The sequence below is a fragment of the Nuphar pumila genome, chromosome 12 (assembly GCF_984573655.1).
Source record: "Nuphar pumila chromosome 12, dmNupPumi1.hap1.1, whole genome shotgun sequence".
Taxonomy (NCBI): Eukaryota; Viridiplantae; Streptophyta; class Magnoliopsida; order Nymphaeales; family Nymphaeaceae; genus Nuphar; species Nuphar pumila.
This window is the reverse complement of record NC_143260.1, coordinates 97,988,166-97,996,884: the sequence shown is the minus strand read 5'-3', so window position 1 is coordinate 97,996,884 and position 8,719 is coordinate 97,988,166. Positions and strand designations below refer to the sequence as shown.

Sequence of the window (8,719 nt, the reverse complement as noted above, 5' to 3'; positions counted from 1 at the left end):
TTCGTCGTCATCTTCTTCTTCTTCATTCTCCGTGAAACACTGTAAAACCCCCTCTCTCTCTCTCTCTCTCTAGAGAAGAAATTAAGGGAGGCAAAGAGCCGACGATTCGATGGTGATCATCGTCCTCTTTCTGCTAGCAGTGTCCGGAATGCTGCTCTCGTCCAGCGGGCAACTGACTGCGGTGGCCCCTCCGCTGCCTTCGAGGGATACCTACAATGGAATCTTCCTCCAGTACACCTACAACAGAGTCTTTCAAAGTACAATCCATCTACCCCTATGTCGGCAATACTTCCGATCAGGGCTATGCCTTCCAGGCCACCCTAACACTGCTCAACATGGGCGTTCGCACCCTTAAGTCTTGGCGGGCATTCATCGGGTTCTGGCACTGCGAGGTCCTCATCTCGACCTCCGGCGCCGTGCTCTTCGACAAGACCCACCTCTCCGCCAACATCGGGAATGGCACGTTCCTCTTTGGCTTCCCCATCACGGACCTCAAGACTGCCATCAGGATGGTTGGTGACTACAACTTGATCACGACGAAGATCGTGCTCAAGGGGGCGGAGTTCGGCATCACGATTTACACACAATAGCGATTTACGAAAATCGCGTAGCGAAAAAATATGGCAAATCGCTAAATCGAGTAGCGATTTATGAAAATCGCATAGCAAAAAAAATAAAAATAAATGGCAGATCGCTATGCGATTTTCGTAAATCGCTATATCGAGTAGTGATTTACGAAAAGCGTGTAGCGAAAAAAAAAAACAGAATATCGCTAAATCGAGTAGCGATTTACGAAAATCGCGTAGCAAAAAAAACAGGAAATTACGGGAATGGGTGTTACGAAAACCTCTAGCCAGAAACAACTGAAGGAAACATATGAGCGTCACGAACAAACAAAACACTTTATTGCTCTTTTTTCGACAATTACAAGAGGGAAAAAAAAATAAAGAATTTATACAAGGCCTAAAAAAAAATTGTTCTGGGGGGCGTTGCCCCCAAGAGACCCCCGCTAGGGCCGCCCCTCCTGGACCCCCGCCTGTGACCCGCACCGGGGGGAGCCTCCGGACCCCCCTCCTATAAGGGCAAAAACTCTGAATCAGGCTCCACAACTCATCAAGCTGAACCATGCTATAGTCATTGGGACCCTTGAACACGCAGTGTAGCTAACAGTCGTCTTTCGGGGGGGGGGGACATATAACCGGCTTCGCTTGTTTACCTATTATTGCACTACTAACATGACATTTGCATATTTTTAATTTTTGTACATTTTTATTTTTTATATGTATTTTAGAATTTAATTATACTGATATTTTGGAGATTTACCCCAAAACATTTTTTTCATTTAACATGATATTTTTCTTAACAAATTGAAGTACTCAGATCAGCCAAATCTGACCGGCATGTTACTCGGGTCCACCTGAATAGTATTTGGGCCAGAATGTTTTTCAAGCTCATACCCGAGCATTTGGGTCCGGTCTCAGTTCAGACCTGGGTTTAATGGGACCCACTATAAGAGAAACCATACACGGATCTTATAAGGACTACATGAACTGGACCCGAACCCGAACCATACCGGTCAAAATAATATTTTTTATCATTTTTAGATTGAAAAATTGCGGATCTTAATAGGAACTTGGGTTGGGCTCGGGTCTGGTATGAAATTTCACAAACCATACACGGATTCATATATTAACGAGACCCTTTGGGTCTTATGCGGATTCTAACCGGTCACCAAACCATGACCCTACAGGGTTCGGGTCCGGATAAAACCCAACCATTGACACCCCTAAATTCAACTCAGAGAGAGAGAGAGAGAGAGAGAGAGAGAGAGAGAGAGAGAGACGTGAATATAACTATAAGAATTCGAAGCAGCTAGAAACTCACAAGATTAGGATGGTTTAGTTGCCCTACACTGCGGTTTCACCGTATTCCTTCATTTTCCTAATTTGCAATTTTTTTGTTTTTTATTGTTTTTTCTGTTTCAGATAAATCTGCATGAATATAAGTTTTGCTTCTCTCTCTAGCCCCCACCAAACATGTGCCCCTTTGATCTCCAAGTCCAATATTCCTCCACACCAAAGAGAGTTCGACTTAGAACAGAAGAAGAGAAAGAGACGAACCCTAATCTCCCCAAAGACATCATGACAGACATCCTCTCTCGTCTCCCTTGCAAGACCATCAAGAGACTCACCTGCGTATGCAAAGCATGGTCCTCCTTGTTCTCAGACCCCCTCTTCATCGACATCCATAGGAGGCAGTCTAGCAGGAAAACTAGTTTCTTGCTTTTCCACTGCGATTTCCGGCGTTCTTTAGTTATAATAGATATTTGGCAGGTCCCAACAGAAGCAGTTACAAAGAACCGTATAACCATCAGTATTGATGCCAAGTTCACCAGGTTACGGATGTTGGTGTCACACAACAGCAGCCTGGTATGTCTTATTCTATACCAAAGCCTTTCCCTTTACATTTGCAATCCAAGCACTCAGGAGGTCGCTGTGCTGCCCAAATTTGGTAGTGTTGGTGAAGTTTATTTTGGCTTCGCATACAACCATTCAACCAAACTATACAAAGTTGTTGGCGTTAAGGGTGCAGGTTTATACGGATGCAAGTGTAAGGTGATAACCTTGGGGGTGGACACACACTGGAGGGAGATTGGGGGGTATCCTTTTAGGCCTACTTGTACTTGTGAAGGGTCCAAAGATGGGATCATGTACTGGAAGGCGAGTGTCTATGCCAAGCATTGCATCTTCTCATTTGATACCAGTGATGAGAAATTCAGGGAAGTGCCTTGTCCTCCTGTTTGCATACCGAACAGTGGGGTTCTGATTGCTGAGAGCAGGGGGACCTTGCGTACTTATGAGAAGGAACTTAGGGAAGCTCAACTCCTTGGGCCTGATCCTCCTGGTTGTCTGCATGGGTATGTTGAGAGCTTGGAGTTCCCTTTGAGAGAGAACAAAGGTGGAGAAACTTGCTTCAAGAGCAAGGAAGCTTGATTGGGGGATGAGGGTGTCCGACTGGCAGATAACAGATGTTTTCCAGAATAAGCTTTAAAGCTGAATGGCATATTCAGAGAGGGGCATTACGCCATTCATGACCAAATGAACATCACATAAATGATAAATGTTAGCTTGCAAAGTAAAGCTCCTCATCTTGGTTTGATATAGTTCGATGAATGTTTAATTAGATCTTTTTTCTGTGAATAGGATTCTCTCTCTCTCTCTCTCATGCATATATAAAGACGCTCACAATATTTTCAGGTATTGAAGTTTTTTTTCAAGAGTTTGGTACTAATGATTTAAACGTTTTGATTGGGACTTGATGTAGCTCGTTATTGTTTTATTGTGGAGAGATTTCGTTTTGGTGTTATTCTAATTAGGAGTTTGTCATCTTTGCTTAAATGACAGTTTTGATAAAAAAACAGAAGGATTTCTTTATTGTACATGTGAACTGAAAAATGATAATGTGCAGCTGTTGAAAGTTAGAGTTTGGATCTTCAGATAAGATCAATATCAGATCCAATCAATCCAATCAAAATTCAAATGGCGCCAACTCGAGTGGATAGACTCTATTTAAAGATTTATCTACAAACGAATGCCAAGGATTAATTAATGAGATGAGGTTACGAGAGATATCTCCCAAACTGAATCCTAAAGAAATGGAAACTGCTCCTCCTAAATTGAAGGGCTCACTTTGTAAATCTAAGGAAAATAATCTTTTAAGATATATGGGATCTTATCCTATAAGTTGTAATAGTTGAATGCATGTATTTTAAGAGAAACACACAACACATTAGGGTGTGTGAGAGTTACCCGTGGAGGTAGGGAATGTACTTTTGTTGCCTTGTTGCTTCCTTCTTTAAGTTTGTACTTGCTTGTTTTGATCTGTTTGTAATTTGAGTAGTCTGAGAATGACAACAAGATGTTAGGAAAGTTTTAAATTATTAATGGTTACTACCAAAAGTGTTTTGAAAAAGTTTAGTCCCATATCTAAGAGAGAAAAGTTTTTCAAGAGGTTTAAATAGAGAGTTTGTAATCTATTCTTTACTTTGGTAAGCCTTGAGTATTTAGGTGAATTGCGGACGTTGCTGCGCATCGTGCAGCAACGGACGCGCCGTTCGCGCACACGCACACACACACACACACACGCGTGCGCAAGGGCGCTTGAGGCGCAATGTGGCATTTTGATGGCGCACTTTGCACTTTGCACTCTCGCAGCGGTGCGAGGTGCATATGAGGCGCGAATATCCATTTTGATTTTTCGGTTTTGAGACATCTGGCCGTTTGAAAGGTTTTAATAGCATTTATATTGAGTTTAAGGCGCTTTGTGACTGTTGGACGGTTTTGGCACTCTCGCAGCGGTGCGAGGTGCATATGAGGCGCGAATATCCATTTTGATTTTTCGGTTTTGAGACATCTGGCCGTTTGAAAGGTTTTAATAGCATTTATATTGAGTTTAAGGCGCTTTGTGACTGTTGGACGGTTTTGGAGGCCTTTGATTGACAGTCAAAGGTGGGTGACCGTTCAGGTACCTTTCATCCTATTTTCAAACTGTCAGATTTATGGCCTTTAATCTCATTTATCGCAAAACGTTTTGGCCTCTCTAAAAGGTTATAAATATCTTCTATTTTCGTCTTTTGGATATCAGAATTTCTGACTCTCCAGTTTTCTACTTTCTTTCTTCTCGGTTTGGCTTGCAGAGTTCATGTGTGGGAGAGGTCATCTGTTCTTGCGAAGCAGTGACTCTCTTGAGGTTCAAGCCTAGTTGTATCCTGGGAACTCAGTCGTAACAAAACCTTTTTTCGCATCTTCGGAATTTCCGGAGTGGGGCGATTGAAGTTCTAAAGATAGCGATCTTAAGAACGTGCCTCTAGGCTTGAATTCTCTTTTCTGAAATCCTGTTTTCACTAGGTTGGAATAACAATTTTAGAACTTCAATATGGCCTCTGGTTCGACATCCAACTCCATCAATCTGCTTAGCCGTGACCTTGACAAACTCGATCGATTTGATGGGTCAAACTTCAAGCGGTGGCAATCAAAGGTATCTTTCTTGCTGTCCGAACTGCATATCGACTATGTCCTCAAAAAGCCCTGTCCCACTGTCGTTGCTGGAGAAGTTGAGACAGAAGAACAGAAGAAAGAACGAGAGAAGTGGCATACTGACAACTACAGATGCAAAGGGCATATCCTGAACACTTTAGCCGATTCTCTCTTTGACCTGTATTCACCATTGGAGTCGGCTGGAGAGTTGTGGAATGCTCTCGAGATCAAGTACAATGCAGAAGATGCTGGTAACAAAAGGTTTATAGTAGATCACACTACAACAAAGCAGTAGATTAGCGACGACCACATTCCGTCGCTAATCCGTCGCTAACCATGTTAGCGACGGATTAGCGACAACGCGGCGACAGTATGCTTACGTCGCGAATATTTCGACGCTAACTGGCGACGGAATAATTCCGTCGCCAAGTCCGTCGCTAATTGCGACGGAATAACGAGCGCTATATTCCGTCGCCAATCCGCCGGTACTAAACGGCGACCACGGCGTGGCGACGGATTTAATTCCGTCGCTAAGCCGTCGCTAGATTAATATGAATAGCGACGGAATCATCCGTCGCTAATCCGTCGCAAAAACGAAAAAAAATCAAAAAAAATTTATTTAAAAATTAATTACCGAGAACTGTACAATTTATATTTCCTGTACAATTTATATTTCCTGTAAATAAAAAACAAACCACACAAAAAATTCATATAACAAGTATCTATAATAATTAATCGTTCCACCTTAAAACTAAGAAGTTTAATTATTTACAATTCAACAATTACAATTAGGAAAAATAAAAAAAATAGAACTTCTTCAACACAGTCCTCTAATCATCGCCAAGATTTTGTGCGTCTTCTTGTTCATTGTCTTTATCTGTCCCTTCAGCTCCACTACCCTGATTATCGCTAGCAGCCTACACAAGAAAAGAACAGTCAGTATTGATAAACAAAATATAATGAAATAAATTACACACTATATGTGATTCTATCATGTGCTCATGTGTGATCTAAGGCAATAAAAAAACTCTATATGTGATTCTATCATGCTCATATGTGTGCTAAGGCAGTCAAAAAATTGAATATGTGATTATAGCATGTTCATATGTGTTCTAAGGCATATAAAAAAACTCTATATGTGATTCTACCATGCTCAGATGTGCTTTAAGGCAGGCAAAAAACTATATATGTGATTCGATCATGCTCGTATGTGTGCTAAGGCAGTAAAAAAATTGAATATGTGAATATAGCATGCTCATATGTGCTCTAAGGCAGGCAAAGCCAAAAATTTTATATGTGATTCTATCATAAATGATATATAACATGTTCATATGTGTTCTAAGGCAGTTAAAAAACTCTATATGTTATTATAGCATGTTCATATGTGTGCTAAGGCAGTCAAAAAACAGAATATGTGATTATAATATGCTCATATGTGTTCTTAGGCAGTAAAAAAACTGAATATGTGATTATAGCATGCTTATGTGTTCTAATGCAATCAAAAAAACTTTATATGTGATTCTATCATGCTCATATGTGCTCTAAGACAGACAAAAAGTTAAATATATATATATATATATATATATATATATATATATATATATATATATATATATATATATATGTGATTCTATCATGCTCATATGTGTGCTAAGGCAGTAAAAAAATTGAATATGTGATTATAGCATGTTCATATGTGTTCTAAGGCATCTAGAAAAACTCTATATGTGATTCTACCATGCTCAGATGTGCTTTAAGACAGTAAAAAAAACTATATATGTGATTATACCTGAGAGGGACCTGGAATCGAAGATCCCCTATCCTGAACAGCGGCCTTGATCTCATTTCGGAGAAAGGGGGCGACGGTGTATTGGAAGTAGTTATTCAGTGATTCATTAATGATCTCGCGTACATCATCACCGGAAAGAATAGTCGGCTGCTTGGAGCTTATGTCGGCGCAAGAAGTTGGTGAGCCGTAACTGGAAGAACCAATAACTGGTGAAGTGTTCATATTACTCCCAAACCCGAACACGCGACCTTTTTTGGGTTCACCTGCTGCAGTCACCCATGCTGTAGGATCAAATGATGGATGCTGAGTAGCGTCTTCGCCATATCGCTCTACCATTTGTTGCTCATATGCCTCCTACAAAATAATGTTTAAAGTATTCATTAATAATTAATGATAACATTATGATGACTTGCATATATATTGCAATGATTATTAATAGAATTAATACATACCGTTGTCGTTCTCGCCTTCTCTGATACGAAGACTCCCGTGGTCTTCCGTTTATGTGTTTCTACAAACACATCCTTATATGGTACACTGCCTCCTTTTTCTGCTTCCTGCGAAGTTAAATGACAAAAGATTTAGTACACAAATTTGCAACAATACTTATAAAATTAATATTATATATTGATGAGTTACCATTTTCTTTAGGTGGCTCCCAAATGTCTTAGATCCACCTGTGTGTAGATGGGCTTCGGGCATCTTCGATCGATTTTGTGAAGCCTTCGCAGAGCGATTTTTAAATGCATCTCCCGCCCACATATCGCACATTTCATCCCAGTAATCTCTCCTGATAGTAATAGGACCATGGCCCTTCCACAGTAATGGATCATCTACTACGCCAGATGCTTTTTTTGCTGCAGTCTTCATAGTGTGCAGCATGTCTGCAAATCGATTGGCGGCCACCTTCTGCCACACCTTCCTTGCATCATTTTCTTCCACCGTAGTTGCAAAGCGATTCGAAGCCTACAAATATTTTCAGAAAGTTAGTAGACATTGCTTAAATAAATTAAATATGAAATACATTAACTATGAGGAACAACTGTATACCATGAATGAGGACCACAATCTGTCTAATACCTCCTTTGGGTACTCTTTCCATTGAGCAACTGGTCCTGGTAGATGTTGAAGAAGTGAATTCCTAATCTCCCGTACTACTTCTTGTGGCTCAAACCTCGTGCTGCACATGAATTGTTACACAGTAAATATCAATATAAAATATTTAAAAGATATGCAATAATTGAAAACAAAATACTTACGGTCGATTATCGATATACACTATTCGAATGAGTCTTCTTGTGCCAGCCTGAGAAGACCCTGTTTCCTGTGTTGGCTGTTGACTTGTGCGATCAACTGGTGTAGGTGGGTCGTGTACAGGCGCAACATCATCTGTAAAAAAATACACACCAAGTTCTCAGAATGTGCATTTGAACTAATCAAGCATCTAATTAGTTATATGATATACCTATCACAGGAGCCCGTGAAGATGAAGGTTGAGCCTGGCTACTACTGGATGAGCGACCACTATAACCTCCACGAACCATATTCTAACAAATAACATATGTCATACAATACATTCAAATAATTCACATCAAGTATTACAATGCATTCAAGTCATTCACATCAAGCATTGCAATGCATTCAAATAATTCAAATCATTGACATCAAGTATTGCACTAATTCAAATCATTCGTTAATTGCATAAATTATAATACATTCAGATAATTGAAATCATTCACATCAAGTATTACAATGCATTCGAATCATTCGTATCAAGTATTACAATACATTGAAATAAAATTTTTAATCATTCACACCAAGTATTGCAATACAACTCACATCAAGTATTACAATGCATTTAAATAGAGGTTTGTAGTATAAGATTTTGCTCACT

General features: G+C 40.0%; 2 protein-coding genes across 2 annotated transcripts; one reads left to right on the top strand and one right to left on the bottom strand.

Annotated features, from left to right (window-relative positions):
- Positions 1–2,141: 2,141 nt before the first annotated feature.
- LOC149821270 (F-box protein At3g07870-like) lies at positions 2,142–2,993 on the top strand. The gene has a single exon (XM_089981924.1). It carries the CDS (start codon positions 2,142–2,144, stop codon positions 2,991–2,993), a length of 852 nt encoding a protein of 283 aa, XP_089838050.1.
- Positions 2,994–5,708: 2,715 nt separating this feature from the next.
- LOC149821269 (uncharacterized) lies at positions 5,709–7,056 on the bottom strand. Its single transcript, XM_089983182.1, has 2 exons — positions 6,826–7,056; positions 5,709–5,953 (listed from the first exon to the last, which is right to left on the bottom strand). The coding sequence occupies exons 1-2, from the start codon at positions 7,045–7,047 to the stop codon at positions 5,867–5,869; spliced, it is 309 nt and encodes a 102-aa protein (XP_089839308.1). The 5' UTR covers positions 7,048–7,056; the 3' UTR covers positions 5,709–5,866.
- Between the last annotated feature and the right edge of the window lie 1,663 nt (positions 7,057–8,719).